At 47.2% G+C, this 20,251-nt stretch overlaps 1 protein-coding gene across 15 annotated transcripts in view; it reads left to right on the top strand.

Annotated features, from left to right (window-relative positions):
* The first annotated feature begins 18,681 nt into the window (after positions 1 to 18,681).
* FBRSL1 (fibrosin like 1) overlaps positions 18,682 to 20,251 on the top strand; it is a 289,992-nt gene continuing 288,422 nt past the window's right edge. For all 15 annotated transcript variants that reach the window (XM_074205181.1, XM_074205178.1, XM_074205190.1 and 12 more), the window contains exon 1: positions 18,682 to 19,206. In XM_074205181.1, coding sequence (XP_074061282.1) covers positions 18,895 to 19,206 — 312 coding nt within the window. In that variant the 5' untranslated portion in view covers positions 18,682 to 18,894. The remainder of the gene's footprint in view (positions 19,207 to 20,251) is intronic.

The raw sequence follows: 20,251 nt of genomic DNA, 5'->3' as shown, positions 1-20,251 counted from the left end.
GTCACTTCACCCTGTTTGTCTCATTTTCCTCATTTGTAAAATGAGTTGAAGAAGAAAGTAGCAAACTACTAGCTGTGTGACCCTAGGCAAGTCACTTTACCCTGTCCACTTCACTTTCCTCCTCTGTAAAATGAGCTAAAAAAAGAAATGGCAAACCACTCTAGTGTCTTTGCTAAGAAAATCTCAGATGGGGTCACAGAGTTGAACACGACTGATATGACTTTAACAACATTGCATTTTTCTTTGTTTTCTTTAAATATTTCCCAATTTAATTTTAATCTAGCTCATGATGCCCCAGTGTGTTTGAGGCTTCCGTTGTCCACAACATTCAGCCCTCATTGAATCCCATCTCTTTTCTGAAAGAAGGGAAATCATTAGGACAGAACCTTAGAGACCATTTAAATCCCTCTTTTCATTTTACAACTGAGGAAACTGAGACCCGGAGAGGAGAAATCAGTGGCAGTGATGGAATTTGAATAAAGAACTTCAGTCCTCCTTCCACTGGCCAGTCTTGGGATTTGACCTCTAGTCCCACACTATTTAGATAAATTTTAGAAAAGTGATTTTAACCTGGGTCCTTTAGGGTCACAAATTCAGAGCTGTCCACTATGTCAGGTTAAAAAGAAGGGGTACAGTATTGGTGTGTGAAGGGAAGAAGCGTGGAGACTAAGCAAGACATACAGAGCAGCTCCGGGTGGAGAGCTGCTACAGGGATGAGGTGATGACGCATGGAACCGAGGGGTCTGGAGTAGAGAGGCAGCAACAGCTGGAAGAACAAAGATGTATGAGCTCTAAGTTATACAAGCCCAGCTGGGGGAGCCTGAAGGCATCAGTGATGTCCACCTGGCTCCTACAGAGGAAGAGTACAGCTTGTCTATCCCAGGACACCATGGGCTGGTGGTTTTGTAGTCTTCAGCTCCAGTTGGCCCCAGTTCTGAGTGGGTTTTGCCAAGTTTCCCACAGGAGAGGGGTACTTGAATATAGAGTAGATGGCTGCTAATTCACCATCAGATAACCAAGAGGAGGTTGGGAGCTTCTTGCTTCCTTTCAGAGAAGTTTTTTCGAGAGACAGAGGGAGGATCAGGTAGTGAATTCTGGGAATGGAACCTGGGAGGGCTTCCCTGGGATGCCCAACTTCCCCATGAGGTTTCAATCACAAGAACAAAGATTTAAAATTGTGAGGGACAGGGGGCAGTTGGGTGGCACAATGGATAAAGCAGCAACCCTGGTGTCAGAAGGACCTGAGTTCAAATCTGTCCTCAAACACTTAATAATTGCCTAACTGTGTGACCTTGGGCAAGTCATTTAACTCCATTGCCTTAAATAAATAAATAAAAATTTAAATAACAAAATAAAATGGTGAGGGACCTGAGAGTCTGACAAGTTCTACACCTTCATTTTACACATGAAAAAACTGAGGTAGAGAAGGTAAATGACTTGCCTAAGGTAACACAACTAGTATCAGAGGCTAGAATGGAACTCAGAGATTCTTGACTCCAGTAGGTAATGGTCCACTGAATAGAGTGATGGATTTGGAGTTAGGAAGACCTGAATTTTAATCTTTCCCTCAGATGTTTACTAGCTGAAAGACCTTGGGCAAGTCATTTGATTTTCAGTAAAATATAGATAATACCACCTACTTCATAGGATGAGTATGAGGACCAATGAGATAATATATGTAAGTTCTTTTGAAATCCCAAGACTGGCTAATGGTACTTAAAGTATTATATTGATACTATTATTATTATTATCATCATCTATTATACTGTGCTACCTCTCAATCAACTAAAAAATATTTTGCTGTTGTTCAGACACAGTCGTGTCTGATTCTTCATGAATCCATTTGGGCTTTTCTTGGCAGTGGTTCACCATTTCCAGATTACTTATTATGCTGGGCATGGCTACAAATATAAAGGTAAGACAGTTCTAACCGTAGAGAAATGTATATTGTAAGGAAGGGGAGAGGGGAAAGAATAACACATTCACAGGCTAAGTCCTCTCTGGACTATCATTTCCCCCTACTCCCTGGTAACATTCTCAGGTTGGGTCCCCAGAGGGACAATTTCATTGGGGCTGAAAAATGCTCTGGGGATCTATCCTTCTAAAGCTATAGCTCACAGGCCCCCATATGGGCACTTTTCTTGAACAGTCAGCACAAGAAGCTTAGAACAAAGGCATTTACTGAGATGGTACAGAATGTACAATGTTAAGAAAACATTCCCCACCATTAGCCTGGAGTACATTTACTCACAGCTACATGGAGTTCATTGGAGTGAACAAATAGATAGCAGACAAATAGTACTGGGGAATGGGGGAATGGGGGTGATATTCACACATAAGAAATTCATATGATTTAGGCAACTCATTCCTCCAGCACTACAGGGCCTTTTTCCATGGTAACCTCATGCTGTTCCTATTGAATACAGCATCTTTTCAGGGCAGGTACCTCAGACGACCTCCTGATTTCTGTATTTCAATTCCTGACCATCAGGGCTAATTCTCTCTTCAATCCATAGCTGGTTTTCATATTTACTGCTAGGAATTATTTGACCCCCCCAAGGCTATCTCCTACTCCAACTCTATTTTGGTCTGTTCCCTGATGTGGTATCTCCCTCTGTCTGAGTAGCTCCCCTGCTGATGGGGGTAGAGAGAGGAGAGAAACATCCTTCCTCATTCTCCCCCTCCACCCCCAGCCCTACAAGCTTCTGGGAGATATGAGCTACACAAGCCCAGCTGGGGGAGCCTAAAGGCATCAGTGATGTCCACCAGAATACAAGGCATCCTCTTAAGAGTCCCTATTTTGCCATAGCTGACTTTCTCTGATGTCACCATCACTCTTTAGAGCTCTCTCATGCCTCGGTTACTTAGAGACTGTTTCTCCATTTTTTTTAAAAAAAAAAGAACAATCAGGGTCATGAGGAATTGCTAGTAAGCCTCTCATACCATCAAACTTGACTGAGAACCATGTTTACTATCCATTGATAAGCTTTACAACACTATTACCACTCAGCTCCTCAACTGACCCGGGAGCTGGGCAGGAGTCTTCTGATCTACTCTCCCCACTCTGTAAGTAAATCCAGACAAACCCTCTTGAAGGAGGTGAAGGGAATGGGGGATCCAAGAGACAGGGGTGAAGAGGAAGGGTATTCTAAGCATGTATGCAGAAACCGAAGTGGGAAATAAAATATTGGATGCGAGGAATAGTAAGCAAGCCAGTTTGGTGAGAGTGCAGGGAGTAAGGGGTAGTCATGTATAATTAACCTAGGAAGTTGGCCCGAGGCCAGGTTATGAAAGGTTTTAAATGCCAAACAGAAGAGTTTGTATTTGGTCCTCCGGGTAATAGGGAGCCACTGGAGCTTCATAAGTAAGAAGAGCATGATCTGCTCAGAGCTGTGCCTCAAGAATATCAATTGGGAAGCTGAGCAGAGAGAGGAGATCAGAAAGCACGGAGACTGGAGGCAGGGAGACTAATGAGGAGGCTCTTTATTTGCACATGGTAGAGGCCAGAGGTGATGGGAGCTAAAATCATGCTTTGACTTTCATTCAGAGGCTTGTCTTTGCTCAGAAATGGAGGGATGTGGGGCAACTTGGTGGTTCAGGAGATAGAGCACCGGCCCTGGAGTCAGGAGGACCTAAATTCGAATCCAGACACTTACCTAGTTATATGACCTTGAGCAAGTCACTTAACCCCATTGCCTTGCAAAAAAGAAATGGAGGGTGTTTTGAGGTCCCAGGAAGACATCCTGACTAGGAGCAGGGGTGAGAGTCTCAATACACAAGCAGAATCAGGTCTGAACAAAGCTAGCAGGATGTGTCCAGACTGAGCCTGGGATCCTATGGATAATGGGGGGGGGGGGGAAGAAGGAAAGGAAAGCCGGGGAGTCCAATCCAACAGCTTTGGCTTTTTTGTTTCAGCCCCAATCCCTACAGAAACCCTCCTATCATGCTCAGAGATGTTCCAAATTCTTTCCATGCCTCACTTCAACCAGTCAGTCAGCTGGTCATCTTTTGCCCTGCCCAGGAGGCAGGGTAGTTCACTGGAATTGTCCCAGGGAAGCCACAAAGGAGAAAACAATACTGCAGCTGTTTTGGTTAACACGCCAAACCCATACAAATCCAGAAGCCAATTCCTCAGGTTGGAAGGGAATCAGAAAGTCAAAGAGAGAGACTTGGACCTAGAAACTATATAGTAGACTAGAGAATTGGACCTAAAATCAGCAAGATCTGTGTTCAAATCCCACTTTGACACTGAATATCTGACCTTTCCTGATCCGGTCCTCTTCACCCCTTCCCCATTACTTTCCAGCTCCCTCCCCTCATTACCTTGCATATATTAAGGTGTGTATATGTTGGTTCCTTGATAGAATATCTTATATATTCTATATATTCTTACATCTTCCTGAAAACAAAAACTATATGACTATTGTCTTTGTATTCCCAGGCTACCATGTGCAGCATGGGAGACACTGGCACAGGACCGGCCAGCATGGCATGCTCTCATCAGAGAGGGTGCTATGCTCTATGAGTAAGGCAGAATTGAAATAGCTCAAAGGAAACATGAGACACCTAAGTTTAGAATAACCACCCCAGGTATGATAGAGCATTCCAAGCTCCTATTGGTCTGATCAGTCACAGTCAAATATACTAGAATTTTTCTCTAACATAGCGATTTCTTTTTGGTCTTCTTTGATGATGGAAGGACAAGAAATAAAATCAACCAAAGGCACTCAATAAATGTTTAAAGGAATTGGATTCTCATTGAGGGGATTTACTCCAGATTGGATTACAGAGTGGTTTCTGAAGACCTTCGGACTCTAAGATTCTGTGAATTAGAATGGGGGAGATAGTCTTGAGAAACCTCATGTCCAGAATGAGAGGCAAATGTTCCATTGTTTTCTGCTCTGATCCCATATGGAATATTCTATCTACTAGATCTAAATACTCCCTTTTACGGGAGCTCATTGAAAAGATGTATCAAGTCCTGCAACAGTAAGCAAGATGGCAACAGTATTGGAGTCCATGCCATACAAAGAGGACTGCTGGAGGGAAAGGGAGATTCATGGTCTGGAAGAAAGCCAACTTAGAGGAACATGGACACTGTCTTCCAGTATCTGAAGGGTAAGCATGTAGAAGAAGGAGAAGACGTCTTCTGGGTGGTTCCACAGGGCAGAATAAAGAACAGAGAGCATGAGAAACTAAAAGGAAAATTTAAGTTCATATAATCATGTCGTTGTCTTTTGTTCTCAAAGAGGACCATGACATTAGGGAGGTGTTAGAACCTACTTTCTCCTCCAGAGCCATCAGGAGGGAGGCAAGATATAGTTATAGATATAGTAGCAAGAGTACAATTGGAAATGGGCCAAGATGAGGTGGGAGACTTTGGCTTTTTCAAGTTAAGGTCTTCAACAAGTCTCTTCAGTCAATTGTTGACTGAAGCAACTCACATTCTGTGATTAGGTTTAGGTAAGAAAGGGATGCAGCAAAAATGGTCTCTTTTGCATAATCCAAAAAAAATCATATAATGCATATAATTGGATTTGAGTGGGGGAGGGGTGTGTGTGCAGAGTCACTAGCCTCACTTTCTTCTACAGGGCCATCTGGGTTCTAGTGGCCAGATATAAATCAGGATGACTGGAGATGACCCAGGATTTGAGGCAATCAGGGTAGAGTGATTTGGCCAAGGTCACACAATTTAGTAAGTGTCAAGTGTCTGAGGCCACATTTGAACTTAGGTCCTCTTGACTTCAGTGCCAGTGTTCTGTTCACTGTACCACCTAGCTGTCCTTTATTAATAAGTATGGGTTACGCTGGGAAGAAGTGACTTCCTCTTCACCATGGGTGAATAGTCCTATGCATTTGTCCCATTTGTCTTCAAGGGGCTCTTCCTGTTCAGTATGGGGTGACTGGATGGCTTCTGAGGTCCCTTCTAATTCTGAAGTTCTGTGATTCTGTATCCTAGGAAGGTCTTTCCAAGGGGAGAGATGGGAATCTTTGCCAGCCTTGGAGAAAGTACCTTCCATTGCCAAAAACTCTGCATGGTGTCTTTAGGCTTGTTGGACAGGGTCAATGACACCAGCTGGGGCTCATGGGCCATGTGCCAGTGTCTTTGGGAGTGCTGTAGGCTTCTCATGGTTTCTTCCATGACTCCCATGTCCTTCATTCTCCTGGAAGGAGGAGCCCTGGGATCAGGCTTCCACAGCAGCAGCATCATTGGACTGATCTGGTTCTGTAATAGTGCATTATTCAAAAAGTTCATGACTTCAGAAAATATCTGTGGTTAATTTAATTTTCAAATGTACAATTTTCACCATGGGGAAGATTCCTGTGTTGTATCAGCAAAAGCAGGATATTTCTGGAAGCTATATCCTTTGGGGGAATTTGAGATGAATGTCCCTAGATAACTTAGTTTTTGGGGGGGGGGGGTTTAAAATTCTCAGACACACTTGTGGCGCAGCAGGCAGATCATTGACTTGGGAGTTAGTGCCCTGGGTTCTAATCCTGGCTCTGTGGCTACCTGAATGACCTTAATGATCATTTTAACCTCTTTCTGCCTCATTTTCCTCATCTGTAAAATGAGGGGCTTGGACCAAATCCTTCTAATTTTAGCTTTAAGTTCAATAAGCAAAGGGTTCAATGATCATTTATTGGGGGACATTTTGGGGTCAGATTAGATGGTTCCTTCCAGATTATCCTGAGATTCTATGACTGAAGCTAAGTCTTTAAAATCTACACAGCAGCTTTCTTTTTCACCAATCTAGTGATTATCTTTCAGCTGATATATAGACAAGCACATGTGCAGTACCCATGAGCAGACCCCAATGCATAAGGATACATAATATGTCTAATTAGACACGCACTTTCATTGGATCCTTCACATGGAAAAGGAGTTTGACTCATTATATGTGCTGACAAAGGACAGAACTAGATTGGGTTTGTAAAAGGGAAGATTTAGCAACTCTTTCCCAATGATATGAAAATGGAAGGGGCTAAATGGGGAAGTAGGGAGCCCCTTTCCCTGGAGATATTCAAGCAAAGGTTGAATGATCACTTGTCAGGGATATCATAGAGGAGATTCTGGACTAGCTGGTTTCTGGGGTCCCTTCTAGATGAGAGCATCTGATATTCTGGCACTCAGAGAAGACTTCAGGATATCTCTATCTGTAGCAGCCACTTTGGATATCTCCAGCCTGGGGATTGGAAATTTCTTAAACTCTTGATTTCTATTTTCCCATCTATAATTACTAAAAATAAATTGATGCTTTTGTAATGTTTACAAGGTTGACAAAACACTTCCTATATAGGAGTTTTTTCAGTAATGACATATTATGATTCTCATGTAAAATGAGAATCCATCTGTAAAAGATGGAAAAACTGAGATTTAGAGGCTTACTGACTTGTCTAGGGTCACATGAGTAGCAAGGATAATGACAGGATTGTGGGTGGAGAGACAGAAGAGACCTTAGAGATCATTGAATGCAACCCCTCTATTTTATAGACAAGGAAAGTGAGACCCACAGACCCACGTTACTTGTCCAAGGTCATGCAGGTAGTAAATAAGAGAGCTGGTTTTTTTAATCTAGGTCCAACAATCCCAAATCAAGTAGCGGTCCTTCTACTAGAACACACTGTTGGATTGGAACCTGATCTCTTCTAGTCTCCAAAATGAATGCTCTTTCTACTGTTTTAACAAATAGAGGAACATTGAACTTGGGGTCAAGGGCATCTTGGTTCAAAGAACAAGTCAGTTAATTATTAGCTGTATAAACCTGGATAAATAAACTTTTTTTCCCCTTCAGCCTCACTTTTCTCATCTGTAAAATGGGGTTGACAAAAGCAAACAAAACTTGTAGTTTAGTCCTTAACTTTGAGAGTTTTTGTCCAGTTCACAAGAAGGAATATTTGCATGTTTTTTTTTTAATTTTCCAAACTCCTTTGCACCCTTGGTATTCTCCTAAGACTGAAATGGAGCCGTTTCAGTTAGTCTAACCCTTCATGATTCCATTTGGTCATCTTGGCAAAGATACTAGAATAGTTTGCTATTTCCTTCTCCAGTTCATTTTACAGATGAGGAAACTGAAGCAGAGTTAAATGATTTGCAACCTGATTTCCCCAGGGTTACTGATGTCATTTGTCCTTTGGCCATGAAGAAGACCACAACATCAGGGAGGTGCAAGTGAATTGGATTTAAGTGAGGGAGAACTATGCAAAATCACCAACCTCAGTATCTCCCCTGGACTCATGGTTAGATATGGTTTAGGACGTTAGAAACTCACAGTTAGTAAACTTCTGAGGCAGTATTTGAACTCAGGTCCTCTTGACTCCAGAGCTGACATTTCATCTGCTATGTCATCTAGCTGTCCAAGACCCTATGAGGCAGAAGATATTATTTATCCCTATTTTAAAGTTGATATAAGTTCACTGATTAATTCTAAATTACTTTGCCTTGAAATTTTAATCACCGGACCAAAGATTTAGAGATGTAAAGGACCTCTTAATGGTTTTCAAGTCCAACTCTCATTTTACCAAAAAGGAAACTGAGGCACAGGGAGGGAAAGGAACTGGATTCAAACTCAGGTCTCCCTAAGTCACTGAATTCTGGTATTCTTACTCTATGCACTCTAAATAAACATCAATTATCATTATTATACCAAGGTGCCTCTCTCACTGAGACTAGAACAATATTAGATGATTCCCAAGGATCCTTTCAACTTTTCTTTCCATGGTATACATCCAGAACAGGAAACTTAAGCTTTCCATGGAAATGTCTTGGAAAGAATCCCAGCAAAGCTGTGTTTGATCTTTCTCATCTGGGAGTCAGTCCTTTAGGCTGGGGAGCAGTTGACCCCATGGTCAACTGACCCCATGAAATGGTAGGAAGCCACTCACTGGAGCTGTCTCTGGTATATCTTGACAAAGAAGCCAGCCACAGGAAAGGTCCCTTTGAATAAGCATTTTTAAGCCAATTCAATGGAGAGTCTGGAGTGGGGAAGACTTGGGAGAGACTTCTTGGATCCCCATTGCTATGGAAAAGCTTCCAAGAGAGGGACCAAGGTGGGCAAGAGTTCTCTTGGGGTATGAAAGGGGAAGGAGGGACACATGTCATCTAATAGCTTCCAATTTTAACTAATATTTCTTATTAACTAGGGAGGCTAAACTCAATTATTTCTATTTGCAGGAGTACAAGCACTGTCAGCACCCTTGGGAAACTCTCCAGCTACCTTATCCTAGTTACAATTTCACTACTTACAAATCTTGAAGAAAAGAAAGTTCTTTTTGCCAGAGATGTGTTCATCCTGGGTGGTTTCTATCTCTCTAAAGTTGTTAGAAACTCCTAATACCAGGAGGGAGCAGGTCTTAGGCACACAACAGGCAGTTAGGGGGATAGGTAAATAGATAGGCAGTTGATAGAACACTGGCCTTGGAGTCAGAAAGATGGGAGTTCGAATCCAGTCTCAAACATTGACTAGCTGTGTGACTTTGGGCAAGTCACTCAAGCCCGATTACCTCGTATCCAGGGCCATCTCCTGTCCTCCTGATTCATCTGGTCACTGAGTCCAGTTAGCTCTGGAGGATAAAGTGAGGCTGTTAATTTAGCACAGTCTCCCCCCTCCTCCCAAATCCAATTCATGTGCTTGTCTTGGCATCACCTCCCTGATGTGGTCTTTTTTCAAGGATGAAGGACAAACATTATTATTAATAACAGTATTCAATTGGGGTCATGGGACCTAAGTTTGAATTGTATGTCTGCCATCTCCTAGTTTGTAATTTGGGGCAAGTCATCTAATCTTTCAGAGCCTTAGTTTCTTCCATCTGTAAAATAAGAGGGCAGGACTAGATGACCTCAGATCTCTTGAAGTTCTAAGTCTCTGCTCCTTGCCCATGATGATTTCATCAATGCTTTTGTCAAAGTTTCTTTTGGAGGGCACTTCTTCAGTCTTTTCTGAGGGCAATAGGGGGAAGGGAGGGAGAGGAAGGGTAGCCTTGGAAGTGTCCTTTGTCTTCATGCCTAAAAGGAGTAAAGATTCCAGTGGACTCTCCTGCTGTGTGACCTTGGACAATTACCCTCTCCCTCAGATTTTTTTAACTTTAAAATGGGGATGATGACAGTCACTAATCCCCATGGTTGCTGTGAGGATCTAAGGAGATCACATTTATTCAAGGCTGAGCAAAGTGTCTGGCTCATAGTAGGTACTTATCAATAAATCTCTCTTTCCTTTATTCCCTGCCTTCTCCCACATCTAACAGCTTACCATCTTTGAGATGGAGGAAGAAAAAAAGGTGTAAGCATTTTAGATAACCCAGTACCTCTTCCCACACAGAAAGCTTGATACATGAGTAGAGAGAGAGAATCTGCCTCTTAGCTTCCTTCTCTTTTTCAAGGTGGAACTCAGATGCCCAGGTTGTGTAAATGATAATCATATTGATAAAATATCGATACTTTACTATACTAGAAAAATGTTAATAATGTATAATAATAATTTGGGAGAAAAGAAGGAAGCCAGACTTTCACTGGCCTAGGGAACTTCTGGTATGGAAATTTCCTCTCCAGTGTAATATTCTTTAGAGCTGCTTGGAGTCCGAAGAACACGTGCATGGTCTCACAAGCTAGTGTCTATCAGAGGCAGAATTTGAACCTAGGTCATACTGACACTTGGGTTGGTTATCTATCTGTGACTTGTCAGTTCCTCTGTAATAATATCATGCTGTAAGTTTTGTAAAACCCTTTACAATCCATCTCTTTGGAGCTCCACATCCATCCTGTAAGCTATAGGTATTATTATCTCCATTTATCATCTCATTTAAAATGAGAAGGGGTCTGATGTAGATCTGTTAAAGCAAATTTAGTTGAAAAAGCCAAGGTCAGAGTGATCAGGGTGACTAAGTTCAAATCCTGGGACAAGTCACATAACTTCCCCAGGTCTCAGTTTTCTCCCCTGTAAAACAGGGGTTCTTTCTAAATCTATAGACTCTATGACTGACTTTCTCAGAGACATACAGCTCATAAATGTCAAAGTCAGGATTCCTGTTTAGATTTTCCTGACTCCAATTCCCAAGCGCTGTATTCACTGAGCGATCCTACCTGTTCCCAGGTGGCAAAGTGGAAACAGCTAGAGAACACATGACCACACCTTGCTACTGTAGACTAAATGAAATGTATAAATCCCGAGTCCCTAATGTTGCCAAAGCAAACACTTCACTTAGTGCAAAGACCATGAAGGGGGTTTGTCAGATACTCTGAGTTTATCTATTTCCTGGGAAAATGACTCTCAGCTCCCAAGCTCCTGTACTCTCCCTAAAGCGGTGAAAAGCCTATTTGAACCCAAAAGCAGCAGATGGCTTGAGGCTGATTTATGGGGTCTGATGTAGATCTGTTAAAGCAAATTTAATTCTGAATACAATTTCATGTCAATTAACTTTGTTCCTAGCCTTGTAGGAATAGCAGTGGAGGGCTTAGGCACCACAGCCAAGTGGCCAAGATTTATGGAGCAGCCTCCATGTCCTGGAAGTAGCTAATTATTTATAATGATTCCTGGGGCTTTGACAGTGATCAAAGCTGGCAGTGAAGGCCAAGCCCTGCCTGGGAGGGCAAGGGTGACCGGCAGTGTACAGGACAGCTGAGAGTTCAGGTGGCTAGGGAGGGCAAGGAGTCAACGCAATTCAATAAGTCTACAAACATTTATCAATGGAGCAGCATAGGCAGTGTGGCAATGTGGAGAGGATTAGGGAGACCGAGGCTCCAGTCCTGTCTCCTTCACATACCACCTATGTGACCATGGGTCTGTCAATTAACTCCTAAATGTCCTCAGGTATTCTCTCAAAGTTTCTAAAATTAAATAAGTGGCCAATTGCAATAGTAGAGGGAATTTCCTCAAGGAAGGTTCTTTACCCTTAAAGAAAAATTACAAAAAAAAAATGCTTTAGGCAATAGAGATGCAGAGACAAAAGTGAAATTAATCTCTGCCCTCAAGGATTTTTACAATCTCCCAGGAGGAGAGGACAACAGGTTCCTCATAAAGATTACACAAGAAAAAGCTGGAGCAAATGGATTTCTAAAAAGTATTTTGAGATTTGATGTGTATTCTAAAACCTTTGGTTCCTTTTTAATTTCATGTATTTTATTTTATGCATTTAAAAGCATCATTCTGAGAAAGAGGTCATAGGCTTCATCAGACAATGTCCAAAGGGGTTCATCATAGAAAAATGGTTAAAAAAAAGAAAAAGAAAAAAAGTTTTTGTAAGAAGTCTTTCCTGATCTCTCTTAGTGGCAGTGCCTTCTCTCTGTGATTATTTCCATTTCTTTTGCACATTGTGTTCATATAGTTGAATATATGTTGTCTCCCATGTTAGACTGTAAGCCCTTGCCTATCTGGTATATGGTAGCTGTTAGATGCTTACTAGCCTGACTTCCCTATACTAATGACTGCATCACCAAGGAAGATTTTACAAAGGAGGTGGCCCTTAAGATGAAGCCAAAAGGGTCTGAATCACTCAACAACCAATTAGTAAGCATCCATTATGTCCTAAGCCTTGTATCATAAAGAAATGGAAGAAGTTCAGACCTTGAAAAGATCACCTTCTAAGGGAAAAGGAGAAGGGAAGGCATTCTAGGGATGAGAATGACTTTTAGCCAAGGACAGAAGCGGGAGATGGAGTAACAGTTTAGGGGGTCAACTACCACTCCAGTTTGGCCAGAGGGGAAAAAGCTCCCACCCAAAGTCCTACCAGATGAGCAAATGAACAAATGCTTTGACTGTCCTACTTCACCCCAGAGCTGGAGAAGGGGTAGAGGTGCTTTGACCTGGACCCAGTTGAGGGGTCTTAGCGTCCCCTTGACAGGAGCTGAGAATGAAACCATTAACTGGATGGGAGAAAGAGATGATTAAGTTAAGTTAGAATGGGGACCATATACTATTTCTGTTTAAGATTCTCTAGTTTCTCAGGTGAATGATCTGGTATTCTATTTCAAGATTGAATGAATGATGCCTTTTTGCTCCCCAGTAACATTGCTCTTTTTCTAGCCCAATTCACACTGGTAAGGATAGGTGAGGCACAAAAAGACAGTTAAGTGGTTCAGTGAAAAGAATTCTAGAACTGCAATCAGAAAGACGTAGGTTCAGATCCTACCTGAGTGCCCTTAGTTATGTGAACCTGGATAAATCCCTTAACTATCTCATCTGTAATATGGTGATAAAAACATTTATAGTATTCATCTCACAAGTCAAAGTGTTGTTATAAAGATCAAATCCGGTCAAGTGTCTAAGGCATTTTGCAAACCATAAAACACCATATTAATATTAGTTATTATTATTTCTCCCCAAGGAAAATTAGGCAGTAGAAATTGCCAATTCCATGGCCAGGGGGCCAGGGTCTACACCTTTCTGGAAAGGGAAACATAAAGGCTGCTGAAGCTGAGGACAGGTGAGGATAGGGATACGGCAAGATGACTTAAGAATTCAGGATTGATGGGGTCAGTGTGGTCCCTAAAACACAGGACTAAAAGATCATAGGGCAAGAATTGGGGCAGAGGCCTCTGGGGTAACTGCAGAGCTTGTACAGTCCTAGGGAATTGCCTGTTTTCACATCTATCTGCTTTCATTTCCCAATCCATTATCATTCACCCAGAGTTATAATGTGATGAATATCATTGTGTGCAAAGCCATCTGATGCAGAGAAATCACTATAGCTGTGGCTTCTATTTGCAATATAAAATTGACTTGGTTGGTGAGGAGTGGGGGTGGGGGAAGACAGAAGGTGATTCATGCAATTTATCTCCAATATGGTCTCCCTGGAAGCTTGATTAATAAAACTCAGCATCCTGACTTTGATTATTTAATCAGTCCTTTGGATATATGTCCGGCAAAAGTGTGTTTAGCCACAAAGATGGGTAAACATACATTTCCTTACAGATGATAAATCATCCAGATTTCACCTTCCTCAGGGGGTTTTCAACCCAGCCCTTGGGCTGATGCTCCTCACACAGCTGCCTTGATACCACTGCCCAGAATCTGACCCATCTCCTCCAAAGGAGACCCATTAAAACAAAATCAGGTAGGGAAGTATTGTCATTGGGAGGGATTTAAGAAACTGCCAGGTCTGCTTGGTTCCCCCATCCTGGCTGGCCAGTCAATTTTGAAAAGAATAAAAGAGAACCACTGGAGAATTGGAAGTGAATATTGATGGTCTCCCCCCTGGGGAGATTCTAACAAACCCTGAAGGTAAACTACCCTAATCTTCCCTTATCTCCCTGCTAATTTCTCTCTCTTTAAGACCCTTGATCTCCTAGAGAAAAATTACTTTGGAAATTGGGTGGGAAATGAATTGTCCCTTTCCACCCAATATTAAAAAGTAATGTAACCTCTGAAGTTACCCAAGAGATTCGTTGTGGGAAAAGAAGCTAAGTGAGAATGAGAAAACCCTGACACCTGACCCCAACTCCAAGTGCTCAATCACTCCTAAAGTCTCTTCTGCTGGTGGTCATCTCCTGGAGACTAGCTGGTGTCACCATAACAATTGTTAATCTCACATAGTCCTGGACACACATTAGCTTTTTTGAGGCACAAAACAACTTGTTAGAGAGAGAGATGTTGGTCAGTATCTTCAGTTGTGTCTGATCACTTCTCAACCTCATTTGGGGTTTTCTTGGCAAACACACCAAAGCGGTTTGTCATTTCCTTCTCCAGCTCATTTGACTCATGAGGAAGCTGAGGCAAACAGGATTGACTTGTCCAGGGTCACACAGTTTTCTTGGCAAAGATACCAGAGTGGTTTATCATTTTCTTCTTCAGCTCATTTTATGAAGTAACTGGGTTCACAGGGCCAGTAAATGTCAGAGACTGGATTTGAACTCAGGTCATCCTGACCCCAGGTCTAGAGATAGTAGCTAGGAAGTCAGAAGTGGGGATTTGGACCCAGTTCCTAATGACTCACCCTTCTACCACAGTTACCTCATCTGATTGTCCTAGGTGAACATAAAGGTTAAAAGTGGGAATTAACCCCAAATCTTCCTTAAGCCAAATCTAATGGTCTAGCCTCTGATGCAGTGAAGTCAAACTCAAACAGAAACAGATCCCCTGACTGCAGCATATGTCATATTGTAATTTTTATTTATTTTGCTAAACCTTTTTCAATTACATTTTAATCTGGTTTCCTGGGGCAAATTGGAGCTCAGTGGCTAGCCCACTGGCCTGGAGTGTGACACTTCTGTTTTACTCCAGATTGTCTTTGGGTTGCCCACAGAGTCCATGACTTAGTGGGACCATCCTGGGCAAGTCATTCAACTCCCTCTGCCTCAGTTTCTTCACTTTTTAAAAAAGAAAAAGAGAGAGGAATAACTATACCAAAATTAAAGTTAAGGCAGATAAAGTTTTGCAGACTTTAAAGCAATGCAGTCATCAATTGTGTTGTGTCTCTCCTGCCTCTAGATCTCATAGTTCTTTTCTTTCCCCCTTCATAACCTTTTTAGAGGGTTTTACAAGGTATTAAAAATGAAGGAGGATGTGGAGTCACTAGAACTTTCCACTCACTCTGCAACTTTTGGCCAGAGAGAATAGCCTGAAAGTGCCATTGGGACATCCCTAGCTTCTGAACCTATCCCCACACTAGATGCCTGTCTCTACCTCATTGCTCCCTAAGCTCCTCTTTTCCCCCTAGTCCTTTGTTTTGGGGCAGTGGGCACCAGGTTCTCTGTCTCTGGGGCTCCCACCTCACAGAAGCTTTCCCACTGCTATTTGTTGGCAAAGTTTCTTCACAATGGTTCACATTTTTTTGTTTAGGTTTTTGCAAGGCAATGAGATTAAGTGACTTGCCCAAGACCACACAGTGTCTGAGGTCGGATTTGAACTCGGGTACCCCTTCTCAACTTCTTTGCTTTCCATCTTTGAATCATGGAATCCTTCATACATCCCACTTGAAGCTTTCCTCATTTCCTCTTTACCTTTCTCCTCAATGATGAAGAGCCATCCTGAGTGCTCCTTCAGGTATCCTAAGGGGAGACTGACTAGAGGGAGGAGAGCCCTTCCCAGGAGTCTAACTGCCCTGGGGCCCTAAATGTCAGGAGAAGGCCCACGTTTCCCTGACCAGAGCAAGATTCAAGTATTCTACCTAGGGATTTGACCTGGGAAGGAGGGGGGGAGAGACAGACACACAGACAGATTGGAAGAGAGGGGAAGAAGTCCGTGGAAGAGGGGGGAGAGAGGGAGAGAGGAGAGATTGGAAGGAAGAGGGGGAGAGAGGGAGAGAGGAGAGATTGGAAGGAAAAGGGGGAGAGAGGGAGAGGGAGTTTTTCCTTTTCATGGGTCCTCCACAGCCCCTTAACCTTAATGAGAGTGAAGGGGGGTGGGGAGAAAGGTTGATGGCAAATTCTACCAGGATTGGGACAGATCTTAGAGGATTTGGGACCACCAGACTGGAAGAGGGGGTGTCTAATTGGGAATCAGGCTGTTTAACAATAAGCTTAAAAAAAAGCAAACCTGAGGTCCAGTGCTGTCTTTGACACTTAGTGGTTGGGTGGCCCAAGGGCAGGTCTCCTGAGCTTTATCGATGAACTAACCTCATTTCCCCCAGCTTAATAAACAAATTCCTCCTAATAACAGCTCAGAGGAATTGCCTCCTCAGGTTGTCTTGAGGTTCCAAGGTGTTGGAGTGAGTGGGAGGTCGGAGACGGCAGGTTGGTGGAGTAGGGACTACCAGAGGCAGATTAACAGAGAGGGTGTAAGAGCTGTTCCCTCTTAGCTCCAGCTGCCATGAGGTTCCTGCTTCATTTGCAATGGATTTAGGGTGTTCTCTGATCCCAGATATTGGGCTGGGAGCCGAGGAACACCTTGGGGATCCCAGACAGGCTTTTGCGGGTGGGGGCCGGCGTCGGGGGGAGACCCTGCTTCCCAATGCAGAGCTGAAGGTTACCTCCTCACCCGAGGAGGTAAGAGGTTTTTCTTTGAGATTGAACGTCCCCGGCTCATCCAGGCCCGAGGGAAGAGGTTCTTTTCTCTAGCTGGTCCCCAACAGACGGTCAGCGAGGTCAAAACCCAGCGTCAATCCCCTCGGCTATAGGGCACCTAAGAGCCTCTGCGTCCAGGACCCTCGCCAGGGTCTCTCCTCCACCTCCCAACTAAGGCAAGGGGGCTACAGTTCTCTTGGAGGGGGTGGAGCCTAGACCTTCAGAAATGACTGTTACGCCCTGGGAGGTCAGGGCCTGGGCCACCCAAGAGGAAGGAGAGTCTGGATGGTCCTGTTACCGAGGACTCACCTGCCTGGAGGGAAGCTGCCTCGGGGGGTAGCCAGGCTCATTCCCGGGGAGGAGAGGGTTAACTCTGCGGGGTCCCCAAGAACGCTCCCTCCCCGGTGAGAGCCTGGGAGCTGTGGCGCCCCCTCCCCCCAGCTCAGTTAATGGAAAACACGGTCCCCGGAGGGGAGGGCCCTCTCCCTCCTCTGGGTCTGAGGACGCCCGGGGAAGGAGGGGCCGCCAGTGGGGGCTGCTCCCCTCCTAGTGGGTGAGGGCCGGGGAGGCTGAGGCACGCGCCCCTCTCCGACCCTCACCCCCCCCCAACCCGGGGGCGCCCCGGGTTCCCCACCGTCACGGGGGCACCCTCCGGGAGGGATGGGGCGGGGCGAAGGTGGGGGAGGGAGGTCCCCCTCTACCGAGGGGCGGGGCCACAGCGGGTTATTCCAAACACACAGGGGGGGGCCGAGATGCTTGGTTTCCAGAGGGGGCGGGGCCGCTCTTGAGTTCTGCCTAGATTTGAGGGAGGGGGTCCCCGAGACCCCGAGGTCCAGACGGTGCCAGCTTTCTCGCCGGCCTCTTTGGGGAGGTGGGGGCGGGGGCGGCAGGGGCGGGGGCTGAGACCCGGGGGAGTCGCCCACCCCCCCCGCCCTCCCACGGGGACGCTAGGAGGCGGCCCCCCGGCCCCGCCGCGCCCCCGCCCGGGCTCCCCGGCCCCCGAATAAAGTCCCTCACTTCCTTTGGTAATTACAGGCTGGCGGAAATACGTCAGTTGTTATCTGCTCCGGGCTCTGCTGCACTGTACAATTCAGGAGAGGAAATTTCCCCCTCCGCCCGCCGCCCTCCCCAGCGCCCGCCGCCGCCGCCGCTTCTGGCCCTTTAAGAGCCCGGATCCAGCCCCGCCGAGCCGCCCAGCCCCGGACCGGGGGCGTTCCGGGGGCCCCCGCGGCCCGGGAGGAGGCGTCGCGGCTGGGGGGGCGACCATGGGGAGACAGATCCCCGAGCCGCGGAGGGGAGGGCAGCCGCGCTGAGAGAGCTTCCCGTCCAGAGGCCGCTCCGGCGGGGGGGCCCGACACCCCCCCAGCCCGCCCCCCGAGGGGCTCCCGCCGCCGCCGCCCCCGAGCCGGATGAAAGTTCCCGAGAGGACCGGGGGGCAGAGGCCGAGCCGAGGCGGGGTCTGCCCAGGGCCCCCCCCAGCGGCCGTGTGACCTCGCCCCCTCGCGCCCCCCTCGCACCCCCTCCGGCCCGCGGGGCCTCGGGAGGGGCCCGAGGGCCAGGGCCGCCGGGCCAGCCCCCGGCCCCGTGCGGCCCGCGCGGCCCTCGCTCGCTACAAAGTTGCAAAGCCCCCGCGTTCCGGATGGAATTCTGTGTGGCGGCTTAGTCCCGCGGGCGGAGAGGAGGAGGGCGCGCGGGCGGGAGCGGCGCGGAGCGAGCCCGGCCAGCCCGGCCAGCCCAGCCCGCCCCGCCGCCCGGGCGCCCCGACGTGGTCCAGCCCGGGGGGAGGGGGCCTCTGCCCGGCTCTCCCGGCCCCCCGTCTGGACACCATTTCTCCGGCCGGCCGAGACTCGGACTTAGCCGCGGGCGCCTGGGGGGCCGGTTTTCCTTCCGTTTCCCAGAGCCCCGTCCCGGGGGGGCTGGAGTCAAGGTCACCGAGCGGCGCGGCCGGGGCCCCGGAGATGGACGGGAATGTCCGCCAGAGCCGCCGCTCGCGCTCCCAGAGGGACCGCGTGAGGCGCAGGGAAGCGGCCGCCCGCGAGGCCCGGAACCAGAGCCCGTCGTCCGGCTCGGACAGGGAGCCCAGCCCGGGCAAGGAGAACACCAGCCAGAACTGCGCGCTCCCCCGGGGCGCCGCGGCCGCCCTGCCCGCCACGGCCGCCCCCCGCAACGCACGCCCCCCGCGCCGCCGGCGCCGGGAGTCCAGCTCCCAGGAAGAGGAACTGATCGATGGCTTTGCCATTGCCAGCTTCAGCACCCTGGAGGCCTTGGAGGTGAGCGCGGGCGCGCGGGGGGCACGCCGAGCTCCCCCTTTTCCTCCCTCGTCCGGGGGCGCCGGCTGGAGAAGGGAGGCTGTTTACTTTCTGGCCTTGGTCCTGGGAGGGGTCGGTGCGTCGGGGAGGTGGACTCCGGAGGGCCCTCCGGAGCCGGACGGCCCCCTCCTGCGCTGGGGTGGGGGCCCCCCCACCCCGTAACACGCGGCCAGCCCGGGACCACCGGGGTCTCTAAACTTGGCCCCGGTTAGTGCAGCCGGCCGCTTCGCTGAATGTCAACACCGGCTCCCCCACCGCCCGCACCCCCGCCCCCCATCCTGGGGGGCCTGGGGAGGGGAGGACCCGAGCGTTCCTCCGATGGGTGTCTAATTGGGAATTTCCTGAAGCCTCCCTTGTGGGGCAGCGCTCCCCGCTTCGGAACCGGGGTGGGGGGGCGGAATGAATGAGGTTTTAACCAAATCCTGCCGAGGGCCGGAGCCCGGGCTTTAGGCTGGGCCACGGTCACCCGGCCCTGCTGGCACCGAAGGGTCCAGACTAATCCTTGGAGATCGCGTCGTTCGCCGAGGCCCTTTCCCTCGTGCTGCCCAATTGTTACTTTATCCGCAGCCGGGGATAGTGGGGAAATGGATACTGTGGGATGTTTTCTGGGGGATAAGATGTTGAAATGGCTGATTTCCACTCCTTCGTTCCCCCTCCCCCCACTGTGTGTGTGTGTGTGTGTGTGTGTGTGTGTGTGTGTGTGTGTGTTTAAACGAGATCAGTGGCGGGGGGGGGGGGGGACTTCTAGAAAGCCCCACTTCATGTTGACGACGGGTTTGCCAGGGGGTTAATAAGGTTGTCAAAAAATATTGCTTGGTCTGGAGAACTTCTTATGAACAATATTTGCTGAGCAAATTCGCCTCTTGTCTTAAGTAGAGAAGGAAATGAAATATTTTCTGAAGGATGACAAACCAGGGCTGGGGCTGGCCTCGACTCCTTTTGGAGTCTTGAGGTTTTTTTCCCCAGAAGGGACGGGAGGTGGGGGGAGGGTCTGGTGGTATGGGTG

Source organism: Macrotis lagotis, chromosome X, assembly GCF_037893015.1.
Source record: "Macrotis lagotis isolate mMagLag1 chromosome X, bilby.v1.9.chrom.fasta, whole genome shotgun sequence".
Taxonomy (NCBI): Eukaryota; Metazoa; Chordata; class Mammalia; order Peramelemorphia; family Peramelidae; genus Macrotis; species Macrotis lagotis.
Note: the sequence above shows the minus strand (reverse complement) of the source record. Positions and strands in the feature narration are given on the sequence as shown.